Source organism: Eurosta solidaginis, chromosome 4, assembly GCF_040869045.1.
Source record: "Eurosta solidaginis isolate ZX-2024a chromosome 4, ASM4086904v1, whole genome shotgun sequence".
NCBI lineage: Eukaryota > Metazoa > Arthropoda > Insecta > Diptera > Tephritidae > Eurosta > Eurosta solidaginis.
Genome location: NC_090322.1, coordinates 22,403,256 through 22,430,041, shown reverse-complemented (window position 1 = coordinate 22,430,041; position 26,786 = coordinate 22,403,256). Strand labels below are relative to the sequence as shown.

General features: G+C 34.1%; 1 protein-coding gene across 1 annotated transcript in view; it reads left to right on the top strand.

Moving 5' to 3' along the window:
• The first annotated feature begins 424 nt into the window (after window positions 1–424).
• The window catches only part of LOC137248429 (zinc finger protein 91-like), a 104,247-nt gene continuing 77,885 nt past the window's right edge, over window positions 425–26,786 (top strand). The window contains exons 1-10 of the mRNA XM_067779367.1: window positions 425–1,464; window positions 3,067–3,525; window positions 5,061–5,168; window positions 5,244–5,549; window positions 18,517–18,573; window positions 18,652–18,876; window positions 20,327–20,452; window positions 20,528–20,614; window positions 20,685–20,946; window positions 21,017–21,078. Of these exons, the coding sequence (XP_067635468.1) occupies window positions 473–1,464; window positions 3,067–3,525; window positions 5,061–5,168; window positions 5,244–5,549; window positions 18,517–18,573; window positions 18,652–18,876; window positions 20,327–20,452; window positions 20,528–20,614; window positions 20,685–20,946; window positions 21,017–21,078 (2,684 nt within the window). The 5' untranslated portion in view covers window positions 425–472. The remainder of the gene's footprint in view (window positions 1,465–3,066; window positions 3,526–5,060; window positions 5,169–5,243; window positions 5,550–18,516; window positions 18,574–18,651; window positions 18,877–20,326; window positions 20,453–20,527; window positions 20,615–20,684; window positions 20,947–21,016; window positions 21,079–26,786) is intronic.

Sequence of the window (26,786 nt, the reverse complement as noted above, 5' to 3'; positions counted from 1 at the left end):
GTATCGTACGAAAAGTATCGCTACATTTGAACACAGTATCATTTCATCTCTAAAATATATGCATAACATTGTTATGGCTTAAACTCTGATACATTGTTTACTATATAGTTTGGCAGCTTAAGTAGAGGTTATGTTACGAATAGAGTGGAAGGCAGTGGACTAGGCAGTCGAATGTCATATAATGAAGGAATGGTGTTCGGAGATTTTTCAAAGTTAAAAAAAAAAATGATAAAAGCTTTAATAAAAATAAAACTATTGTTTTAATAACAACAAAAACGCCATATATATTCTGTATACATAAATTTGTAAGGATTATCTCACTTTAAAATTTGAATTAAATAATCTAAAGTTTTGTTTTGAAACTGAGTCGAGAACTGTGCGTGTGAATGTGCGAATTTTCACCGATCAGCTGTTAGTTGCGCTACTTGGTAAAATTTACAATGCTCTGATAATTGTATGCTTTTAAAGAAATATGACTGCGGAAATGGGATCAACTGATAAACACTTTGATTGCTTATGTCGAACTTGTATGATTGAGGTAAGTTCCTCTGAAGACAACGCTGCGCCAGGACAACAATGGAAATCCATCTTTGACGAAATTGAGGAATATGGCGGTTTGCAAATATCCGGATTACTATCCAGTACAGTGCCGCAAATAAGTGAAGTTCAGCTAAGTGATGGGTTGTCAAAGAAAATTTGTAGTAAATGCCTACAGCAATTAGTATGCGCCTACCGGTTCCAACAAATGTGCGTACAGTCCGAAAAATCAATGCGTGAATTGTTGGTTTCTAAAAAATGGGCCAGCATGGACGTGTCAGTCATAGATACAGTAATTCAAGACGAAAGACTAAGTAATAACAGAGTTCTTTCAACACAAGCACCATTTACTGAACCAAAAGAGAAGTTAAATAAGCCGGAAGCAGTACAATCAAATACTTCTGATCATATAGACAACATCGATCAGGCACTGTATCACTGTAGAAATTCACAAGGCGAGTTATGCGAATTTATCAAAAATGAATCAATTCATGATAATAAATCCAACATTGTGTATAGCGATGAAGATGTTTTTTCGACACAAGCACCATTTACAGAACCAAAGGAGCAGGTAACTAAGCCGGAAGCAGTACAATCAAATACTTCTGATCATATAGAAAACATCGATCAGGCACTGGATCACTGTAGAAATTCACAAGGCGATTTATGCGAATTTATCAAAAATGAGTCCATTCATGATAATGAATCCAACATTGTGTATAGCGATGATGATACTAGACATTCAACACTATCTGGGAAAAACTCTAAAGATTCGCAAAGCGAGTCAAGCCAATCGATCGAAAATGAGCACACTAAAGGCGATGATCCACACATTGAGTATAGCGATGGTGACACAATACATTCAACAATTTTTGTGAAGCATGATGTAATTTCCATAGAACCCGAGGAAATACAAATAAATATGATGTAAGTTAGGAGTGTTCGAGAAGCCAAATAATTACAGCAGTATTGCTTCAATGTGACTTAAACGGGGCATAGATAAGAAAACCGGTTTAAGCAACGTGTTTATACTCTTTTGCTGCACAATTGTTCATCCGTTTGTGAACTTCATTCGCTACTGTTCTTGGGCGAGTGAATATGTATTGCGGGAAAATGGGATGTTTTTGTTGTTTATTAACGATAAAAACACTCCCTGTAGGCTTTGAGGAGTGTTATCGATGTTGATGGTACTTTGCCGGATATTGATCCGCTACGTTCCGGTAACAAAGCACCTTTAAGGTAGTATCCCAAGCATCTCGGGACTGATTTATATGGTCACATTAAACCTTCTAGGCTATCTCGCCCTCTCCACCCCCTAGTTCCATGAGGAACTTGGTGTCGCTAGAGCCTCGGCTGTTAATGAAACATGATTCGCCACGCGTAGGTGAAGTTTTCAATTGGGTTGGAGAACCTATATGTTGCGCCGGTAACCTCTTGAGAGGATTGAGCTACACAACCCCTTGAATCAATACGACAGGAAAACATACCGCGGGTATATTCTAAGCCTCCTATTCCCCGGGAGGGGGAATGGGATCGGACGTTCATTCGCACCTGTGAGTAAATCAAGAAACAAATTATCATGGGTGGGTGTAGTTCTGGTTTGTAGATGGAAATTATATCTGAGCAAAACACCTTACTACAAAATTGCAACCACATGAAAATTTTCCACTTTTGCAAATATCTATTGACCGAAATACAATTTTTATTTGTGTTCATGAGTTCAAAGCACGTATTGAGATCTCCATCGATATTTTTCTACCTGTTTCAGAAGTTATTTTATTCATTACTTACATTATTGGGCGCTCAAGTAAAGAATTACCTTTATATTTTAATTGCCTGCCGTAAGAGGCGACGAAAATACCCAAATGACTTAAGAGGTTGTGTTGTACAAATCAACTCCACCTACCCATGGCGAATGTTGTTTCTTAAGCTCTGGCGACCCCAAGTTAATCATGGAACTAGGGTCGGGCTTATATTTTAATGGGGCTTATTCCAGGAAAGTACCGGATCTACAACCGGTGAAGGACCATCAACATTCGGGAAGGCTCTTTATCGCTAAACAACAGCATAAAATCATGCCGAAAACTAATCAGAGATCGTCATATCAGAAATGGCAAAGTAGTGGAGAAAACTTGGCCACGCTCGCGCCATACACTTTGCAATCCATTTAAAGAGAAACAAATTGCATAAATCTGTTAATTCGTCTGTGCCCCAATTTACTTGATTGTATTGTTGTGTTCCAAGGAAGCGTGATCTGGAAACGGATATAGAAATTTAACATGCAACTGCAACAACAATCTGATCCATATGGATGAATTTGTTCGACTTGCATGTTAAATTTTTATCAGTATCTGGATAACTCTTCATTGGAATGCGAGGTATATTACTTATGCTCGAGCAGATAATGTGCTGCAATGGCGCAGTGAGTTGATAGCATTGATGATGATGCGATATCTACAACTCGAACAAGTAGAGCTAGCCTACTATACATATATACTTAGCCATGTATGAATGTATTACTCTTCATAGCTCGTCGCTCCACAACTGCCATCTATGTAAAAAATCGTTTAAGAAGCTTAACAATTTAAACAAACATTTGAAGCGTCATAAAACCCGCAGTGAGCAAGACTCAAAAGATTTACGGCGCAGTAGTCGTTTTCAAAAAAAGGAATCGCTACAAAATCAATCTACAGGTCACCTACGTCGTCATATGCGTACTCATACCGGCGAAAGACCATTCAAATGCAAGTATTGCCAACGAGCATTCCATTCAAAAAGTCATATGGCCAAACATTTACGTACTCATCTGGGTGTTAATTTTCACAGATGTAAGTTTTGCCCCTTGACTTTTCCTTCAAGTTCGGAGCAACGTTTACACTTAACTACGCATATAGGCGAAGATCCAGAGACGTGTGTGGAAAATATGAGGGCTTTAAGGGATGAAGAGGATAAATTGAAAAAGCAACAATTGGAAAAGAAAGCAACAGAGTAAGAATATACCATACCATCAAAATAACTTGTAACACTTTGATATAAAATTTGGGTTAATATCATATATTTTCAAATTAACTCTGGGACCGTATCCTGTTATACGAACCGTAATCGAATTAAAATTTTTCAATTACAACAGCAGCGGAATAGTGATTGGGATTGAGGTAATACGTGAAATATAGATTGCAAGTACTTATTAGATTCATAATGTATTATCAGCTTAACACGTTCATATTTATCACTTGATTGAAATTGGGTTTTTATGCGTGATTGTTTAACACGATACGGGCCCTGAGTTAATTTTAAAATTCTTCAAAGTTCAGTGGCCCATAATTATAGTCAAAATAAATTAGGGGTAATTCTTAACTTTAGCTCACAACTGCTAAAACTCTTCCAAAAATATCGGGAGATGTTTCAAAACACGGGCTTTCTTTACTTTAGCTCACAACTGCTAAAACTCTTCCAAAAATATCGGGAGATGTGTCAAAACACGGGCTTTGGACCCAGGATCACGAATCCGATAGCGGATATTTGCAAACAAAATTGAAGATTTTTATGTGGTTGTTGTAATTTTGATGACTTTGTGGTACCTACAAGAAAAACTGTGGGTAAAAGTGTTTTGCGCGGATATAGTTTTGGCCTCCAAACCGGTGTTGCACCCACCCAGGGTAATTTTTTATAACCGCGGCTGAAGGCCGCCAACGTCGTAAATTGTTCTGCGCAAAAATACTATGGATACCACCCCCGGATTCAGAGCGCTCCGGGGACATTTTTCGGTTTTTTGGAAATATCTTTTGACAGAAATAAAATATTGATTTTACGCTTTCGGATTGGTGGTCCTGGGATCAAAACGCGTCTTGTGACACCTCTCCCGATATTTTTGGAAGAGTTTTAGCAGTTTTGAGCTAAAGTAAAGAATTACCAAATTAGGTTCTAACTTTAGTTGTCTTTTTCGCAAGGTAGCTTATAGGAAGTTTTAAATTTTAAACCCTCGTGAGAAGCTAACTTGAGCTAAAAAGCTTACTTGTCGTTCTGTAAATGGATCTTAGAGTGTAAACCAATTAAGTGATCTGCATATAATTTGTATGGCAGGCAAATTACGACTTGAAATTTTCATTGAAATCATATAAAGTAAACTCACTGCGGCCGCCGTGTTGTGATGGTAACGTGCTCGGCCATCCACACCGAAGGTCCTGGGTTCACGCCCCTCGAAAAGCAACATCAAAATTTTGGAAACATGTTTTTTCAATTAGAAGAACATTTTTCTATGCGGGGTCGCCCCTCGGCAGGGTTTGGCAAGCACTCCGAGTGTTTTTCTGCCATTAAAAGCTCTCAGTGAAAACTCATCTGCCTTGCAGATGCCGTCCGGAGTTGGAATAAAACAAATAGGTTTCGCCAATTTGTAGGAAAAATTTAAAGGATCACGACACAAATGGAAGAGAAGCTCGGCCTAAAAACTCTTCGGAGGTTATCGAACCTTACGACTTATACACGACTTCTTGGAACTTACGTTTTTTTTTTTAATTATTCAGGTGCGTTATTTGTGGCAAACATTTTATATATAAAAAGGATTTAAAAAAACATCAACAGGCCGTTCATATTGGCGAAAAGCCCCATAAATGTGAATTATGTGAGAAGCGGTAAGCTATAATAATGGAAACTCTATCTGAAAAAATATATCTGTAAGTGTATTTCAATTTTACATTTTGTCTTAGCTTTGCACTTATCGTACATTTACGCACCCATATGCGTATTCACACCGGTGAAAAACCATACAAATGCAAATACTGCGAAAGAGCATTTACACGACATAATGCAATGGTGGAACATTTACGTTTGCACCTGGGTAAAAATGTTCATAGATGTGAGTTTTGTCCCTTAGCTTTTCCCTCAGCTTCGGAGCGACGTTTACACTCAATCACGCATAAAGGCAATGATGCAGAGACGCGTGAGCGAAACTTGGTAGCCTTAAGGGAAGAAGAGGCGAAATTAAAAAAAGAATTAGGAGTTAATCCGAAAAGGTAAGAATATAGTATGACATTCCCAAATTTTTTATCAAAACGGCAAATAGCACAGCTTCGGCTATTGTAAGCACACTTAAATGCTATTATCGTTCAAATCGCCGAACTGTCGAGTAAATAACTCAAACATTCTGTATAGCAACATGATCTTAATTACAACACTACTAAGGTAGTAGTACTTCACAAATCGATTACTCGCTTACTTCACTTACAACGTTTAGAACCAAACTAATTGATTATTCTTAAACTTGCGCTGATTTTATACTCTCAGTTGCCTCTTTGGCCTATTTCTCATAGGGTCTGTCTTTTTATTTCTCATTTCTGTGTCTCATATTCACGTTTGTATTCTAGTTATATGTGTGTAGTAGTAGTAGTATATTTATTTTCAACCATTCAAAAGATCATACATTTGTAAGATAATGAACAAACATTAAAGACTTAAAAATAGTTTAAAATAAACTAAAATTATGGCAGTAACAAGCGTGTTGATTTCCACACTATAATTGACTAAACTTATTTGACATAAACAGCTTACGAAAATTCATTTAAAATGAAATCTCTATACTTCAAGCTGGTGCAGATACTTAAACAAATTAACATAATCTCTACCATTAAGGATGTTTACCACACTTGCCAGGTCCAAAACTTTTTCACCAAAACTAGCCAACCGGAAATCATTGTAGGCCGGGCAAACACCGATAAAGTGGTGAACACTTTCATCATCGCCTAGGTTACATACTGGACATTTTGCAGTTGTTACTTTCTTGAAAGATCTCTCACTAAGATTCGTCGTCAAAATATGTAACGCTCATGGGAGCCAAGTAAGAGTAAAGATCATGTGTGGTAGAGCCTTGAGTGCGATCCACATATAGTTTAAACTCTTTATCGACTAGCTTACTAAGCAACAAAGAAGTGAAGTCTTTAAGGAAAGCAGGAGAAAAATCGGTTAGTGGTTCTAAGCCCGCTCTGAGTGATAGCTGTTTCCAATTTTTAACCCAGGGTGCATCTTGCCGTATGCTTTCCTCAGCAAGTATACGTGGGAGCCTATTCGAAGGAAAACTAAGAAAACGTACTATAATTAACATGTGCGCCCGAAGTGTGTTGAAGAACTGGGGAACTATACCCGTTTCTAAATGCAACATATAGTTAGGTGTGTTCGCAGCAAGAAAATAAGCTTCTTTATGAAGGAACGTAAGAGTTTTTCTACCTGTTCATGATGGTCCCCATCCCACACATGCGCGCCATAAAACATCATTGATCTTGCGGCAGCATCAAAGATTTTGATTTTTTTTCGAAATACAGATTCGAGGGTTATTTAAATAACTCAACCATGTATGTATATCCTCAGGGAGTGTGCTGGTATGGACGATACTTAACGTTGAAAAACCATATTTTGGGGAATATTATATTATTTCGATACACCACTATGCCGCTATAAACTAGGTTGAACTGGCTGGTCAATAAAGACCTCACATAGACTGAATGTGTCCATAGTGCTATCCATAAAGTAAAAATACGAAATTTAAAAACTGACTTTTTTACGTGTCCCGTACCAAAAATTTAATTTTTAAACAAAATGTTTTTTCCGTAGAAACCTATTTTATTTATTTTTTGTTATTGTAACACACCTTAATACAAATACTTTATTTATTTATATTTTTATTTTTTTATTTTTATAATACAAATACTACCAAATCTAGCATTTGGTTTTTTAATATTAATAGTTTCGTTTAAATTTCACTTGACGGACTGTAACCACAAATTATAAATATTTCAAGAGCAGGCTTCAAATTTTTATTTAGACACGTCCACACAATAAATGAAAAAATGCGTACGATTTGTCTCATACTATAGTGTTAACTACTTTGTACTCTTTACTTTAATTTTTAAAATAATTTTTAATTGAGTTTTCGTGTTAACTTAAAAATTTTTGAATAACTTCAAAAAAGAATTAAAATATTGAAACTCAAAAATAAATACAAATAATTTTTTAAAATAAAATAAATATTTGGTTTATTACCAAATATAATGGCGATCCCACCAACGAACTTTATATGTTTATGTGATGTGCAAAACAATACCAAAAAATTTAAAGAGTCTATGTATTGCAAAAATGCTTAAAAGTAAATGAACGAAAAGGATTTAAGCACACTATAGCAGATAAATCTAAAACGCGTGTAGAATTTTTTCAACACATTTTCATTACAAAAAAAAAAAAAAAAAGAACAGTGGATTTTGCAGTGTTTTCTGTTCCAACGGCAAAGTGACAATACATGCTTGCCACTAACGGAATACGGAGTAAATTTTAAAATCACTAATGTACTACGAAAAACTGAACATGATTTAAGACATTTACAAGATATTTTAAGTTATTATTTATGCATAATTACCCTAATGGTAATAGTCTAGTTGAGGGGTCGACTGCTAATACGCGTCCAAAACATCAGTATTAATAATCCGAAGGCGGAAAATAAAAATTTTAACTCGTTCAAAAGATATTAACGAAAAACCGAAAAAAGAACCGCGGGTACCTCCGAACCCGGGGGTGGGATCCATAGAATTTTTGCGCAGAACACCTTTCTGCGTAGGCAGCCTTCGGCCGCGCTTATAAAAAATGATCCTGGGTGGGTCCAACACCGGTTTGGAGACCAACACTATATCCGCACAAAACACTTATGTTCACAATTTTTTTTGTGGGTAAACTACACAACAACAACCACATGAAAATCGCCAACTTCAACTGCAAATATCTCCGGACAGGGACAAAATTTTTCTTTTCCGCCTTCGGAGCTTAATACGCGTCTTTTGACACCTATATTTTTTGCTACCTTAATTAACAACAACATCATAAAAGAAATAATACAAATATTAAATCTAAATACAGATTACGACAAATTAAAATAAATAAAATAAATGTAAGGCGCGATAACCTCCGAAGAGATCTAAGGCCGAGCTTCTCTTCCAATTTGCGTCGCGCTCCTCTTGATTTTTCCCTACAAATTGGCCGGACGGGACCTACATGTTTTATGCCGACTCCGAACGGCATCTGCAAGGCAGATGAGTTTTCACTGAGAGCTTTTCATGGCAGAAATACAATCGGAGCGCTTGCCAGACACTGCCGAGGGGCGACCCCGCTTAGAAAAATTTTCTTCTAATTGAAAAATCTTATTTCTAAAATTTTGATGTTGCTTTGCCCGGGAGTTGAACCCAGGGCATACGGTGTGATAGGCGGAGCACGCTACCATCACACCACGGTGGCCGCCAACAAATTAGTTAATAATAATCCGAAAATGGAAACCAAATTTTAACAGATTTGATGAACAAAAATTGAAAATAATCAAAAGCAATTATGCTTTCTACATTCACTTATTCGTATGTGTGTGTATACACATTTATTTATTTATGTAATATTCTGTGCGTACGACATTTATTCCACGCACGTATCATCGAAACGAAAATTTATAAAAGTTGACCACGTATTTTCTCTTAAACAAAGAGATTTTTGTGTGAACTTTGTGTATAATAAATTATTTAATTGAGTATAGACTACGTCAACTGTTCAGCGAACAACATCATCATATTGTATGCCATTTGTTGAAATCATTCGTAACCTCTGCACAAATTAGAACACCATTACATATTTGAAAGCCATTGTATATTTTAAACCCATTTCAACATCAAGCAATTTTTTCAACAATCAACAAAATTATTTAAATTCAACAATCAACTCTTCCATAGTAATAAAATTATAAATATTAAATTTAAATCATTAAATTTTTTTAAATACAATTTTTATTTTAATATTAAATTAAACATTTTTCAATTATAATTTAAATTAAAATTTTACAATTTTAAACCTTTTAAATTTTCAAATTTATTTTAAGATTATTTTTATATTTTAAAAATTTTATATAAATTATTTTAATTTACTTATTTTTTCTATATACAAGTAAATATTTTATTTAAATTGTTAACCCTCTTTCCAAAAAAATCTTAAATATTTTCTAATTTTCAAATTATTCATTTAATTTTTTTTTTTCATATGGTTCTACGTTCACCAATACGAACTCGTAATTTTACAAATTAGAAAATCAAAATAACAACTATACAAATAACACAATGACTCACAATACAACTCAAAATTCTAATATTAATACACACAAAACAACATCTCTAATATAACACAAGATACTTCAACACAAGATAACTTTACCAATGTTTCTTCTATTAAATCTATTAAACTACCACAATTTTGGCAAGAATCTCCCGATGCCTGGTTTTTACTTGTTGAAGGACAATTTGAAATTAACAATATCAATGATGATAATATAAAATTTCAAAATGTTTTAGTTACTCTTCAACGAGATACTATATCTAAAATTTTAGATTTTATTAACCCTCCTCCTCTTTCCAATAAATATGATACAATCAACAAAATTTTATCTGTAAGAGCGAAGAGAAACGATTGGTCTTTGAAAATAAGACTGAACTTGGTGATCGTTCACCATCTGAATTATTCAGATTTATGAAATCACTTATAGGTTCTGACCCCATTGTTAGCCAAGAATTACTCTTTAAATTGTGGATTCGTAAATTACCACAAGAAATACAAATTCATTTGACTTCCAATAATAATCAAAACAGAGATGAAATTATTATTTTAGCTTACAAACTTTTTGATTTAATCAATAAACCTCATTCTTCCAAATCTCCTGTAGTCTCAAGTATAAATAATAATATTTTAGAACAATGCGTTAAAAATTTAACTGAATTAACCACAGCTATTTTTCAAACTTTAAATAAAATTTTTAATATTAATAAATTACAAATCCGTTCAAGATCTAAAGAAAGAAATAGATCTAAATCTCGAAATTTTTCAAGATCCAGAAATTTTTCAAAGAATCGTAATTTTAATTCACAAACAAATATTTGTTGGTATCACAAAAAATTTAAGAATAACGCTTTCAAATGTATACTCCCATGCATATATGTAATGCTCCTATATTGCTAATAGAAAATGCTCGCAATGTGTTTTGGATGTGAAATCAAAGGAAGACAGCCTATAAAATGTTTGTGATTGTAGCAGCATAAGTGTGACAAGGAAAAACTTAAATTTTGGTACATTCGATTATTGAATACAAAAACAAAAACATGTAAACAGAAATATATCGGCACTCTGATGTTGGGGAATGTACTTAGCTTTTTGTAGCAATATAGAAGTATTACATATATGCCCCATGCAATTTTAATCAAAATCATAATTCAAATTCCGAACAAAATTTAAACTGAAACAATCCATTATGACGGTGACGGATAATGGAACTATTATTAAACGTACTCGTCGCCTATTCATATTTGATAAATTCAATAAACTTAATTTTCTAATTGATACTGGCGCAGTTGTATCAGTTATTCCTTTTTCTAAATTTAAAATTTATAAAAGAAATTCGGATCTTACTTTGACTGCAGCAAACGGTTCTTCAATTGAAACTTTCGGTACAAAACTACTTAAAATTAATTTAGGTTTAAGAAGAGATTTTGAATTTCCATTCATTATTGCGAACATTGATACACCCATTTTAGGAGCAAACTTTTTAGAAAAATTCGGTATTATTTTCAATATAAAAAATTAAGAAATAATGTATTCTACTACAAAAATTAAAGTTGCTGGATCATCTGGATTTTCTGATATTTTCTCACTCAAAATTCCTATTGTCGAAAATAAGTTTTCAAAATTACTTAATGTCTATTACCTGTGAACCAGATTATACTAAAAAAGTTAAACACCATACGGTTCACAGGATAGAAACAAAAGGTGTTTTACCATTTTCGAAACCCAGACGTCTTCATTCAATCAAACTTAAAATTGTTAAAGCTGAATTTGAATTTCTAGTTAAAACGGGTATATGCAGACCCTCAAATTCTTCTATTGCATCTCCACTTCATCTCCTTCCTAAAAAGAACCAAATTATTGGAGACCTTGGAGACTATCGTAGACTTAATTTTATTACTAGACCAGATCGGTATCCTTTACCACATATCCACGATTTAACAATTGATTTAAAAACCAAAAAATTTTTTTCCAAAATTGATCTTGTGCGTGTTTACGACCAAATTCCAATGGCGGAAGAAGACATTCATAAAACTGCAATAACTACCCCTTTTGGAATGTTTAAATTCGTAAGAATGCCTTTCGGTTTACGAGAAACTGTTAAAACTTTCCAACGCTTTATTAATGAAGTATTTTCTGATTTCGATTTTGTATTTACATACATTGATGACATTCTTATTTCCAGTGATAATGAAGATCAACATATAATAAATCAGTTAAAATCAGTTTTCAAAAGACTTGAAGAATATAATTTAAATATTAAACCTTCAAAATGTACTCTCGGTGTAAATAAATTAAATTTCTAAAGTTACGAAATTTCAGGCGAAGGCATTAAACCATCTTTAGATCGAATTGAAATTATAAAAAATTTTGAAAACCCAAATTCTATAAATAAGTTACAAAAATTTTTAGGTATGGTAAATTACTATCACAGATATATTAAAATGTTAGCAACAGAACTTAGTCCTCTGCATGAAATGTTAACACATGCAATTAAAAACAAACTCAAGCAATTAAATTGGACAAATAAAACCAAAACAGCTTTCGAAAATGTTAAAAAAATTTTGCTAAAAATACTTTACACATTTCGACAAAAATGGTATTTTATCATTAGCAGTAGATGCATCAAATGTTGCTATTGGAGCAGTTCTTCAACAAACTAGCAATAATATACTAGAACCCTTAGCTTATTTTTCAAGAAAATTAACTACAACAGAATCTAAATATTCAACATTTGATCGTGAACTTTTGGGAATTTATAATTCAATTAAACATTTTAAACATTTTCTTGATGGTAGAACTTTTACAATTTATACTGATCATAAACCTTTAATTCATGTTCTAAATTCTAAAGTGGTAGATCTCCTCGTCAACTACGTCATCTTGAATATATTGCTCAATTTACAAATGATATTCAATATATACGTGGAAAAGACAACATAGTTGCCGACACACTTTCCCGTATCCCAGAAATAAATGCTATTTCAACTCAAGATATAAACCAGAAACTTTATATAAAGAACAACAAAGTGATACATTTTTACAAAAAACGATTTCTGATCAAAATTCTAAAAATAATTTGAAAGAAATTTATATTCCAGTCATTAATTTAAAAATATGGTGTGATATTTCTCTACAACCTTTTCGACCTTATGTTCCACATTCTATGAGAGGAATTATATTTGACAAAATTCACTCATTATCTCATCCAAGTATAAGAACAACTAGAAAATTAATTCAAAATAAATATTATTGGTCTAACATGCGTAAAGAAATTAACGATTGGACTTCATCTTGTATCAATTGTCAAAAATCCAAAATTTGAAGCCATACTAAGTCTCCTATTAAAAAAATTCAAATACCATCAGGTCGTTTTGGACATATTCGTATGGATATTGTTGGACCTCTTCCAGTTTAAAATGAAAATTGTTATATTTTAACAATTATTGATAGATTTTCACGTTGGCCTGTAGCTTATCCACTTAAAGATATTTCAACAAATACTATAGTAAAAACTTTTATTCAAAATTATATACCACGATTTGGTATACCATTAAATATTACAGTAGAAGATTTAAAATATTCATCTGCTGAACTTGTTTATGGCCAAACACTTAGAATACCTGGTGAATTAATTGTTTCAAATAGTAATAAAGAACATGATTTTTTTAATGACGCTCTTCAAAAAATAAGAGAATATTTCGTTTTTGTTGTTCGTTCTAAAGTTTTTCATCATAACAAAGAAACCTTTTTCGTTCCTAAAAAAAAATTAGAAAATTGTGAGTATGTTTTTGTTAAAGTTCTTTGTAAATCTAATTTAGAATCACCTTATGAAGGACCTTTTAAAGTTATTTCTAAGAAACATAAAACATTTACAACACAAACACAAATATACTATTAAAAAATTTTCGATTGATTTACTTAAACCAGAAAATATACTTATTAACACTAATTTAAATACAAATACAAATACATTAAACAACAAAAAACAAAAAAGGTTACATTTAATATTAATTAATAATTTGTAAATATCTTTTTTAGCTGGCTTGAGGTCCGGCGATGATAAATTAAAACGCAAGTTTTATTTATTTTCTTCCCAATATATTTCGATTACGCACGGTAATCGTCTTCAGGGGAACTATAACAAACATACAAACACAAAAATTAATATAATATAATATACATTACGTAAACAACATTACAAACGATATTTTAAATATAATACTTTGTATGTACCTAATTAATGTTTAAAGGATTATATTTAAAATATCGTTTGTAATGGTGTTTACGTAATGTATTGTAACGAATTTGCTGCAAATCCTCTTATTTGTAACCTTCTGCTAAGTTCGAATCACTAAACTGTTGAATAAATAACTCCAATATTTAATAATGCAAAATGGCCTTTATGCAAGTACCTTCAAAATAACACTTCTATTGCTCGACAGATAGCGTGCTTAATCGAAACTGAATGTAGCGCTTATACTGCGCGGCCTTTTATACTCTTTGATTTCCTCCTTGCATCTTCTAGGCGCTTCTGTTCTAGAATCTACTAGTTTGCTATAGTCTGCTATAATTATAACTACAGATGTACGTGTATAGCTCTCATATGCGCGTGTGTTTTTGGAGCGACACTTCCACAATTATAATTGCATATCTCAGATAAGATATCTGCATGTGTTTGTGCGTTGGTTCTCCGCTGCGTGTATGTACATATGTGTAGACATAATGATTGATTCGTTTATGTAGATACATAATGATTGATTTATGGATGTGCATACAAGGCGCTGCTTAATTTATTTAATAATTTGGGGAAAATTTAAACAACGTGACATCAGGAAGGACAAGGCGACAGTTGTTTCGATTATACCTTGTAAATCTCCTCAAAGCCTTTTCTCCCGGGAGTGGGATTTGAACCCGCACTCCTACAAGGGTTGTAGTGTTACAAACGCATTCAGCCACGTCATGTCTTAGTTGTTGTAAACTTTATCCCAATTACATTCATTGCATATTTTATTCTTTTTGCACAGTACATACTTTGTATGTAATCATGTGTTAAACTTATGCTTGTTGTTGGCGGTTTCATAGAAACTGATTTTTGTTGCTTTTGTTCTATTTATAGAGCTACAACGAATTAACCAATGTTGTCTATTTGTACTACTTAATTGGGAAATGCCCTCATTGCTTTTTTAAAAGTCACGTTGTTTAAAATTTTCCCAAATTATTAAATCAAAAGGTTCACTTTGTTAAATTGATTGTCAAAAGGCCAAGTCGCTTAAAATTTACAAATTAACGAATAGTGTTTAAATAAAAAGCTTTTAATCTTACTTACTCAATTGGCGCTTAACCGTTTAAACTCATTATGACCGTCCAACAAGGCGCGCCAGTCGCTCCTTCGCTCTGCCAAATGGCGCCAATTGGTCACACAAGGGAGTTTAAAGCTTTTAGCCTAACGATATTTAAAATGTCTATTTAATTAGCGAGAAATGCTAAAAAGGCAACACTTAGAGACCAATTGCAAAGCGAGCATTCATATGGCTGAGTTACTCAGCACCCGAGAAGCTAGCTGATGAAGAAGTGAAATTCAGGCACTTGTCCTAGTAACAATCGCCGTTTGTAAACTTTGTAATTTTTCTCTAATATCAATAGTAAAATAAAAAATTTAAATTTTTAAAAAATATTTTCTTTTTAAATATTTAAGACATTAATGGACTAGTTTTTATTTTAAATAAAACTTTTAAAGCAAAGTATAAGAATTCGTTTCCTGAAAGTTGCATTCTTATCCGTTTAATAGTGTCCTATAGACTTAAAGTTTCAATCGTTAGTTATGACCACAGAATATATATAATTAATACTCGTATATTGCTACTAAAGGCTAGATACATTCCCAAACATCTTAGTGCCGATCTGAGCCCTTGATTTTGAAACGGGTACAAGTCAAAAATTTTTAAAATCTAGTTCATCAGCTATTTCATATCAAATTCTAATAAAGTAACATAATCTGAAGAGATTAGCAGTATGCCATGAAAATTAACTAAATAAATGTGTTTATTTTTTGGTTGGTAAACAAAATACAGTTACTGTTTTTTTTTTTTTTGATAGTGGTATAAGTCAGTCTGTTAACAAAGTTTGGCAAAATAATTAGTAATTTTGTCATGTCTTCAGATAGCGATTGGGGTATGATCAAGTGATCCTTTTAATGTACAAACGTACTATTTATAGTTAATTGTAGATATTATACGGCGAAGAAGTATAAGTAGCGCTCCCAGCAAAAGGAAACGAATAAGACTAATATCGTCTTCAGATGAATCAGTTCATACTTTAAAAGTGAATTGAATGAACGAACTCTTACAAATGGAGGAAAGCAACATGAAATCAAGGAAGAGGACACGAAATCAACATAATTATGCACAAAATATACGACAATTGAACAGAAATAACGGAGAGGAATATGAAACAAAAAAGTCTAAGCATGTGAGTGGTAAACTTTTCGAAAATAGAGATTGCCTTTGTTCCAAAAAATGTATAAATGGAAGGATATATAGGAAAATTTAGTTATAGGTTTAATCTCAATGTACGGATATCTGAAGTTTCTGTTTGTAAAACTTTTTTTGTGGATACTTTCAAAATATCGACCGGGAGATTAAGCCGTGTCTTAAATGCTAAAACACCTGGAAGGGATCGTCGTGGCAAAATGGTTTGTTCATCTAGAAAAACAGATGAAGAAAAAATTAAAGTGGTACGAGAACATATTCTGAGTTTTCCAGCATGTGAGAGCCATAACACGAGATCACATCACAGTTCAGGTCGAAAGTATCTATGTGCTGACTTAGATATTCGAAAATGAATGTTACTTAGTTACAATGAAATGAATGAACTGAATGTGGAAAAATGTGATGAAAATAATACATCACGTGTGAAGGGGTGGACTTACAGGAAAATATTTAATACGGACTTCAACTTAAATTTTGATACTCCTCGTAAACACATGTGCCGCAAGTGTGATTCGCTAAAACTAAAAATTGAAGCATCCAGTAATGAAGGAGAGAAGTTGCATCTTGTGGAAATTTATGATTCACATCTTAACAGTGCCGAACGGGTTAGAAAAAGTTTAACAGATGACATACAAAAGGCAAAAAATAACTCGAGTGAATATTACGGATTCACATTTGATCCACTTAAAAGCATGTCATAGCTTACAGTGATGCCTGCTCAGGACAAAATCGTAACATTAACGTAGCTTTAATTTGGTTAAAAATTGTTCAGTCATGTGATAATAATGTTGAAACAGTTGATCATAAATTCATGGTATCCGGCCATTCTTTTTTGCCAAATGATCGCGATTTTGGTTTAATAGAAACTAAAATTTAAAAATGTAATTATTTATACATCCCTGAGCATTATTATAATTTAATTGAATTATGTAAAAAGAAAAGCCCATTTTTGGTAGTACAAATGGCTCAGAAAAGTTTCATTTCGACAAAACAACTAAAAGAATCAACGAATAATAGAAAGAAAAACACCAATGGAAAAATACAATAGATCAGATTTCTAGAAAATGCTCCATAAAAGATGTTTTATAAAACTTCAATGGATGACAATTCCGAATTCAAAGTATTACACCTCTCACCTAAAAGAGGAAGACCTAGAATTACGAAAATATTGATTTGCTTCCATTATACACAACCATTAGACCAATAACAGAAGAAAAACATAAATATATGATGGATTTACTACCCTATATCCCACTAATTTTTCACAAACACTTTATTTCCCTAAATACTAATAAATAATTTACTTAGTTACAATGAAATGAGTTTGAATAAAATGTTGATTACTAATAAGAAATGTTTTCTTGATGGTGTAAGTCATTTCAACCTTTCAAAACCACTTTCCTATTAAAAATGGTTATAAATTTCACAATCATAATAAATACTTCTTTGTTTGAACTACTTTACTGTCGAAAAATCATATTCCATAATACAAAAATATTTTCTAATCCAAGGAAAATATAACTTATACACTTTCAAAATCAAGGGCTTATATATTTCTGTTTAAATGTTTTTGTTTTTATATTCAATAACCAAATGTACCTCAATTAAAATTTTTTCTTGTCACACTTATGCTGCTACTATCACAAAAATTTTGTAGGCTGTCTTTTTTTGATTTCGAATTCAAAACTCATTGCGAGTATTTTCTTTTATCAATATAGGAGTATTACATATATGATATCCTTGCACTTTTTTAATTTCAGCGGAGTTATTCTGTTCACAAAAATAAATAATTTTTCCTACTAGGTACGCTTGGTAAAATTGTCATAACTTTTTTCCAAATAAATATTTGTCAAAGTATTCTACATTGGATACTACATTCATTAATGATCATAACTCATTTATGATTACGCGAAAATATACGCCGCTTAGTTTTCTTTGAATTTCAAACAATAAAATCAGTATTTTTAGTTTTCTTTCCGACATTGATATCATCGGCCTTAGCACCCGTGCCGTCAGTTCGGCTTACTCCAAACTGGAAATTGCGGTGGTAAATAGTGAAAGACTTCGTTTATTTGGGAACCAGCGTTAACACTAGCAACAACATCACCTCTGAAATCGAGCCAATAAATGCCCATTAATTAGAATTTTCAAAGTTAACGAAAACCGCAATTTTCAAACGCCGGCATCGAACTCTCAAGTTAAGTTTTTCGAGCCCATCTTGGGTAACCACGAAATAATCCAAATCTTGATCCTAATAAAAAATACGAGACTTTATTTTGAACCACTTTACTATTTTTTTATATTTAAATAAATGTTTGCTGTTGTTTTATTTTTATCGACCTTTTTCTTATTGTTTACTGTCCAGACGCAAAATAATTGATGAAGAGAGCAAACGGTACCCGTGTTGTATTTGTGAAAAGCGGTAATTTGTTATAAAAATTTTATTTCATCGTGATTATCTCAATTCATCCCAATCTTTTTTTTTTTTCAACACTAATAGTTTTGTAAAAAGTCCAAATCTACTCCGTCATTTACGTATTCATCTGGGTGACAATGTTTACAGATGTGAGTTTTGTCCACAAGGTTTTTCTTCACATACGAAGAGACGTATACACTTAGCAACGCACAAAAACGAAGATCCACAGACGCGTGACCAAAATATCAAAGCCTTAAGAGAACAAGAGGCTAAATTAAAGCAGCAACATCTTGAGATGAAAACTACAGAGTAAGTTTATAAGGGGGCATTCTCAAAATATTTAATGATAACGTAAAATGCAGAGTTCTGCTTCGTAAACACACTTAAGATTTCCGTTGAATTGAACTATGCTACTTAGGCCCGGTTTTTCAGTAATTGGTTAAGCTAAGTTTAAGCTAAGTTTGCTTAAATTCTAGTCAAATTTAAACTCCAGGTAAACTACCTAGTAGTTTTTCAGTCACATTTTAAGGCCGCCTTTGGGGCTTTTTTGTACGGCAACATTGGAGTTTTATTATCTAGATAATTTGTAGATACGACAACAGCTGGATTTTGCTTTCCTAACATACATTTGAAAGATATTTCTCCAGCGAGGTATATATCTAGTTCCCGAGGTGATATCCAACATCATTATCTAGTTATTCTTAAACCAGATAGTTCTCAAGTTGATATCCATGTTCATTCTCCAATCACTATCCAACCTTTGAGAAATATTGTAAAATTTATAGTTCTCGAGTTGATCTCATTTTCAAATTATTTCCAACCTTTGGGAGATTTTAAGAAATGTGCAGTTCTCAAATGAATATTCAACACGTTTCTCCAGTTGATATCCTACATTGGATACCGAGTTGAGGTGAAGTTGAAAAAAAATCTCCAAGGTGGTGCCACCAAAGCCAACAGCTATTTAATGTGAGAAATAAACACCTGATTGATAGCAGTAATGAAGCGTAATTTATCAAAAATAAATCATATATATTTTATTTTATTTTCGTGAAAATACTGTATTATTGAATCTTACACTTGAGTCCAGTCAAAGAACCACAAGTTGGGAACTATTTTCAACTTAAGTAATAACACTTTACGCTTTATAAAAAATTCCCTCTTTTGCTGAGTACACTATGATTCTCAAGTTGAGCCACTGTTTCGTAACAACTCTTGAGATTTTAGAGGTATGCTAGTTATCAACATGAGTTCTAATGGTACTCAAGCCCAAATGGTTGTTCGGTATATTCGACGCCATTTCGAACAAACGCAAATAACTGATAGGTTAACTAGAGTTTAACCCTGCCAGATCGACCGCGTAAGCTTAGCTTAAACTTCAGTTAAAGTAGACTGAAAAACTGCAGAATAAGTTTAAGCGTAGTTTAATTGAAAAACTGAGTGGAACTTGTACTGAAAAACCGGGCCTAAATTAAAAAAAAAATATTTCAATTACGAAAAAAAAAAATAGTTATCACAAATATTTTTGTTAAAGGCCTTGAGCTCGAATTCGAACCAAGGATTTTTTTAGCTAACCTATTAAAGGCTTGCAAGGCAATTTTATTTGTTTCCAACCTTTGCCTTCCATCAGAGTGCGGGAGCGTCCTTTTCATCTGCTTCCATTAGCGGGTTTCGATAAGAAAATCTTTTTGGCGGAGCATCATCTTTCATTCACATACATTTAAATGAAAGTTTGTTGTTTTTCTCTGAATTTTTTTTCCAGACCAAAAATAAAACGTCACCAGTGCAATATTTGTGGAAGAAGTTTTAGAACTAAATCGGATTTAAAAAAACATCAACGAATTCATAGTGGTGAAAAGCCGCATAAATGTGACATTTGTGAGAAGCGGTAAGCTATCATAAAAACTTCTTAAGGTATTTATCTAACATTATTCCAACTTTATTATTACAATATTTGTGGAAGAAGTTTTACAATTAAATCGGATTTAAAAAAACATCAACGAATTCATAGTGGTGAAAAGCCGCATAAATGTGACATTTGTGAAAAGCGGTAAGCTATCATAAAAACTTCTTAAGGTATTTATCTAACATTATTCCAACTTTACATCTTTAAATAATAGCTTTTTACTTATCACAACTTTACGCTCTCATATGCGCATTCATAGCGGTGAGAAACCATTCAAATGCAAATACTGCGAAAGCACCTTTCGGCAAACAAGTATACTGCATAGACATTTACGTACGCATCTGGGTGATAATATATATAGATGTGATTTTTGCACCTTATCTTTTCCTACATCGTTGGAGCGACAGTTACACTCAAGTACGCATGAAAACGAAGATCCAGAGGCTCGAGAGCGAAATCTGAAAGCCTTAAGGGTGGAATAAGGTAATTTAAGGCAAAAATTGGGAATAGAAACTTCAGAATAAAAATATTACATAATATTTACAGAACAAAAAGCATAGCGTGAAATGGTTTCTACTCTATCGTGAACGTCAGACTGCATATATGACGTATTCAACTAAACTTTCAAAAACACTTCCGAAATTCGACGTATGTACACCATTTAAAATTTATACCTAAAGCAGGGGTTCGCATTAAAAATAAATTAAAAATAAATGTAAGGCGCGATAACCACCGAAGAGATCTAAGGCCGAGCTTCTCTTCCAATTTGCGTCGTGCTCCTCTTGATTTTCCTCACAAATTGGCCGGACGGGGCCTACATGTTTTATGCCGACTCCGAACGGCATCTGCAAGGCAAATGAGTTTTCACTGAGAGCTTTTCATGGCAGAAATACACTCGGAGCGCTTACCAAACACTCCCGAGGGGCGACCCCACTTAGAAAAATTTTCTTCTAATTGAAAAACCTTATTCTACCATCACTCCACGGCGGCCGCCGTTCGCATTCCACAACACAATTATGCTCTCACTGTGTGTGCGAAGTGCAATAATGTATTTTTTGGCGATCTATGGCCCCAATGCTGACTCATCGTTTTTGTCCGGACAACATACTGGTTACAGTTCGTTATTTCTTTTTTGACTTAAAGCAATTTTACACACATGGTTAATGAACTAATCAGTCAAGTTAATTAAAGCCGTTATTGAACTCAATCTTCCATACAAAATGCAAATTATTAATTATCTCATTATTGCTGCCGTCCTCGGGTTATTAATACTGAGGTCTAAAACCCATTTTTGTGATCGGTCGCGGCTATTGGGTGGGGCGAGCATTGCTACAACAACAACCCATTTTTGGACACCTCTCTGACATTTTTGGAGGTGTGTTGGCAGTTCACTGCTGTTCTAGACTCTACCTCATATATGTGGCACTGTAACTTTAACCCTTCACACCTTATTGGTATCCTTAGTATTTTTGCGCTGAACACCTTTCTGCGTGGGTGGGTTCAGCACCGGCGTGGAGACGAAAACTATATCCGCGCAAAACACTTATGTTCAAAATTTTGTTTGTGGGTATGTCAACATTACAACAACCAATCCGGACAGAGATAAAATTTTTCCTTTCCGCCTTCGGATTATTGTTGTCGAGGTCAAGGCGCGTCGTCGAAACCTCTTGATATTTTTGGTTGCGTATTAGCCGTCGACCCCTCAAGTAGACTTACCAAAACTACTACATATGTGGCGCGGTCTATGAAAAGGTAGCTTATGACTCAAAAAACAGCTGTTAACAGCTGTTTCTCGCAATTTCTTTTTTGAGTCATAAGCCACTTTTTCATAGACCGGGTCACATATAAAATAAAATGTGATACGATTTTTTTTAGAATTTGTAATTGAATTATAAAGTGCCCAAGGGAGCTCTTAACCAAACGCTGCAGAAATATTTTGATTTATTTCTTTTGCATGGAAATAGCAGCAGTTAAGTAATTTTGACATTCGACGACGCAGGGTGATATACCAAATTCAGATATTGTGATAAGATTTTTTTTAGAATTTGTAATTGAATTATAAAGTGCCCAAGGGAGCTCTTAACCAAACGCTGCAGAAATATTTTGATTTATGTCTTTTGCATGGAAATAGCAGCAGTTAAGAAATTTTGACATTCGACGACGCAGGGTGATATACCAAATTCAGCTATTGTCGTTTCTACAAATTATCTACATAGATAATAAAAAAAAATTGCCACACAAAAAAGCATACCCTAAAGGCGGCCTTAACCAACTACTGAAAAACCGGGCATAAGTCCGAAGTTCCTTTATACACAGAAACTTGCTTGATTGTAGCAATGCTATTGTCATGAATACTATTGTACTGAATGTACCCATATGAAAGAGTTACACTAAAAGGAGTAACTACATTTTGGCGAGCATCCAACCGCAATTGTACCTAAAATCCAGATCCGTAGTAAAAACACCACCTAAACAATGAGGCGAGAGTACTCCCAATAAGGGAGAGAAATTAAGTGCTGAACAGTTTCTGTTGAATACCCAGAAACCTTGACATCCCAAGAGACATCTGATTGAAGAGGCTTAAGAAGTTTTTGTTGTAGCGATGAGGGCACTACCCGAAGGCTTTTGGGAGTGTTATCTATGTTGATAGTTGTTGTTGTTGTTGTTGTCAACAACATGTTGACGGTCCTTACAAGCACTATTAACGTTTCAGCCCGACCATCTCGGGAACGATTTAGTATGATGAAACCTTCAAGGCCATACCGCCCTCCCACCCCCTGAGCCATGCTTATATGTATATGCATTTTATGTGGGAGCTTGCATTTGAGAACACGGTTGCCACTTCATCCCATTTGGAACAAAAATGGTCCCTTCCAACCTGATATGGTCCGCTGGTCCCTTTTTCTTAATTTTGGTTTTTTCGGCATGGTCTGGCGGCCACCGTGGTGTGATGTTGTCACCAACATGTTGACGGTCCTTACAAGCACCATTAACGTTTCCGCCCGACCATCTCGGGAACGATTTAGTATGATGAAACCTTCAAGGCCATACCGCCCTCCCACCTCCTGATCCATGCTTATATGTATATGCATTTTATGTGGGAGCTTGCATTTGCGAACACGGTTGCCACTTCATCCCATTTGGAACAAAAATGGTCCCTTCCAACCTGATATGGTCCTCCCCGCTGGTCCCTTTTTCTCAATTTTGGTTTTTTCGGCATGGTCTGGCGGCCACCGTGGTGTGATGGTAGCGTGCTCCGCCTATCACACCGTATGCCCTGGGTTCGCACCCCGGGCAAATCAACATCAAAATTTTAGAAATAAGGTTTTTCAAAAAATTTTTCTAAGCGGGGTCGCCCCTCGGCAGTGTTTGGCAAGCGCTCCGGGTGTATTTCTGCCATGAAAAGCTCTCAGTGAAAACTCATCTGCCTTGCAGATGCCGTTCGGAGTCGGCATAAAACATGTAGGTCCCGTCCGGCCAATTTGTAGGGAAAATCAAGAGGAGCACGACGGAAATTGGAAGAGAAGCTCGGCCTTAGATCTCTTCGGAGGTTATCGCGCCTTACATTTATTTTCTTATTTTTTTGGTACGTTTATTATCTTTTTCACTTAAACTGAAACAAAAATTAAAAATACTGCTAATAAAATTTTCCGCAAATCTATTATCCACATATAATTTTCAATTTCAATAGAATTCTTACCACGAAAATTGCTCTATCAATAAAATGTAGCAGAACAATGACATTTTACTTGAGATAATTTATGCGAGGCATTAAAAAGGGAAGTGTTGAATGTTCGGGCAAACACATTGTTATTAATTTTTGATAAAACAACGGACTTATCAGAAAAGACTTGTTTTAGTGGTTAGATATTTCGATCGGTATTCAGTTATTATACAGTTGAAACTTTTAAAACGCTTCATTTTTAGTATGAGTTCAAAACTCACATTACTGAATCTAGGCTCTGGTATGAAGTTTAAACTGTTAAGGAAAAGTGCTTAGTTTCATTTACGGTTTACTGAGTGTGGCGAAAGTTTAAAACTAAAAAATTTTTCTTTGAAATATAATCTAAGAGAAGATCGACACGAGGCGTAACTTCATAGACGCGTATTGGGCACATCATAAACAATCTTGTGTAGAGAGATCTTAGCTGCATGACATATTTTGTAAGCTACGAAGCTACGCCTCGTGTGTATCTTGCCTAAGTTCAACTTTTTAGGAGATCCAACATATTTAATTAATATTGATAAATAACACCTAAAGCAAATACGCTTAAGGTGACTTTTTTGCGTCGCGTTTTAATTGCTCCAATCCATAAGCAACGCAACGCCAACGTCAAAACAACAAAATAATTAAAAACTTACGTTCTTGAAGTTTATTGCATTTTAGAAAAAAAAAAACATTTTCTATCGCCGTTCAACTAAATAAAAAACATAATTTTGTATTCATGTCTATTTCGTGATCGATCAGCGGAGACGGCGGAACATATCCTCATGGAATGCGAAGCAATCTGTTGAGGGCACAACAGACCAATGGCCGCAGTGCAATTCTTAATAAATTTTCGATCTATCTGTGGGCGAAACTTTTAACGTGCTTTATTTCAAAGTGACACTTTATTTGACAAATCAGTGAACGATCTATTTGAAATAAATTGCTTGTTAACCGAAGATGGTGAAAATGGCCTCTGGAATCGTTACCTTATATAGCGAGAAAGTTAAGATATAATGCATAGGTATAAAATGCTTGCACGCATAAAATCATTTTTATTATATAAACGTACGACATTGAGATTTTAGTTCTGCTATTTTTAACGCAGAGTTATTTTTTAACATAAATTAAGAAGTAAAAAACATGATTAATGACTACATTTGCACGTGTTTCATTTATTTTCGTTGAGGAATAAATCGTAAAAATAAAAATCATGTTGAACATTGGTTTGTATATTACATTTTTAAAATGAATATCTCCTGCCAAAAAAGGAGTAAAACCTAACTACTATAAAATTTCCAAATTTATGAGTATTCAACCTGGATTATGAGGGATATTATTCCTTTCTTAAATGAAAGACGTGTTACTCTGTTAAATGTTCAACCGGAAGTAAGTCTTCCTCGTTTCTTTTATTGCTCATCCTCGTAGAGCGAGTCGTTCTAGTACAATTTCAATAAATATTTGTGCTCTTCGAATTTTTCAGTTGCAAGAAGAATGTCGTTCATGTAGATGATGATCTTTTTATCGTCAATCATATCTCGAAAAATGCTATTTATGAAACGTTGGAATACTGCGGGCGAGTTTTTCAGGCCAAAAGGCATTTTTAGATGCTCGTATTGGCCATTTAAAGTCACGAATGCGGTGAGCTTGATTGACTCAGGGGCCATCTGCACCTGGTGGAATCCGCTCTTCAGATCGAGTATCGAGAAGAACTTCTTGTTCTCCAAGTAGTCGATGCAGTCGTCTATCAGGGGTAATGGGTAGTTATCCCTCACGGTTACTTTATTTAATGCACGATAGTCCACACACAATCGTATTTTGCCGTTCTTCTTTTTGACTAGTACAAAAGCCGAAGCGTACGGCGAGTCACTTGGTCTTATTATCCCATCGTGGCGCAATTCGTCTACGATAGATTGCACCTGGCTTCGCTCGGCGTAAGAGAGCCTGCGGGGGCGCACAGAGAGGGAACATCACTAGTCAAATGTATCTTTAGTCAAATGTATATTCATTTCATAGTTCAGTGGTCAGGTATTAAGTTATTGTTAAGGTAAATATCGTCAATGATTCGTATTAACTCGTCCCGCTGACATCTGGGCAGTTTGGTGTCTATTTTAACGTCTTTAGCATCGTGAGAAATGTCGATGCTGAAAATATCGGGCACTTCAAATGCAGTGGAGTCAGTTGGCTCCTGAGGTTTATAGGAATTTTGTTTACTTTGGTGGAGTTCATCGACAGGATGCATCGGTATAACGGCAGGGTATACATCGGAACTAATTGCGGGTTGAGCTATCATAGACTTACTAGGTTCATAACTATCTCTTCTTTCTATTAATTTTTCCTTGGTATATTTCCTTACGCTAGTTTTTAATTTAATATTGAAAGTATACAGAAAGTCACGTCCCAAAATAACTGGTATGTTCATACTCTCATTTGGTATAATGTTTAATTCAATTTAGTTTAATTTATTTAAAAACCGTATTTTGAAGGACTACGATTTAGTGGACGGACTTATATATAAGAAAAATTCAGATGGCGAGAGCACTGTACGTACCTTACGAAATGGAGAATAGCGTTATACAACTGATACATGAGAAGTTGGGTCATCTATCA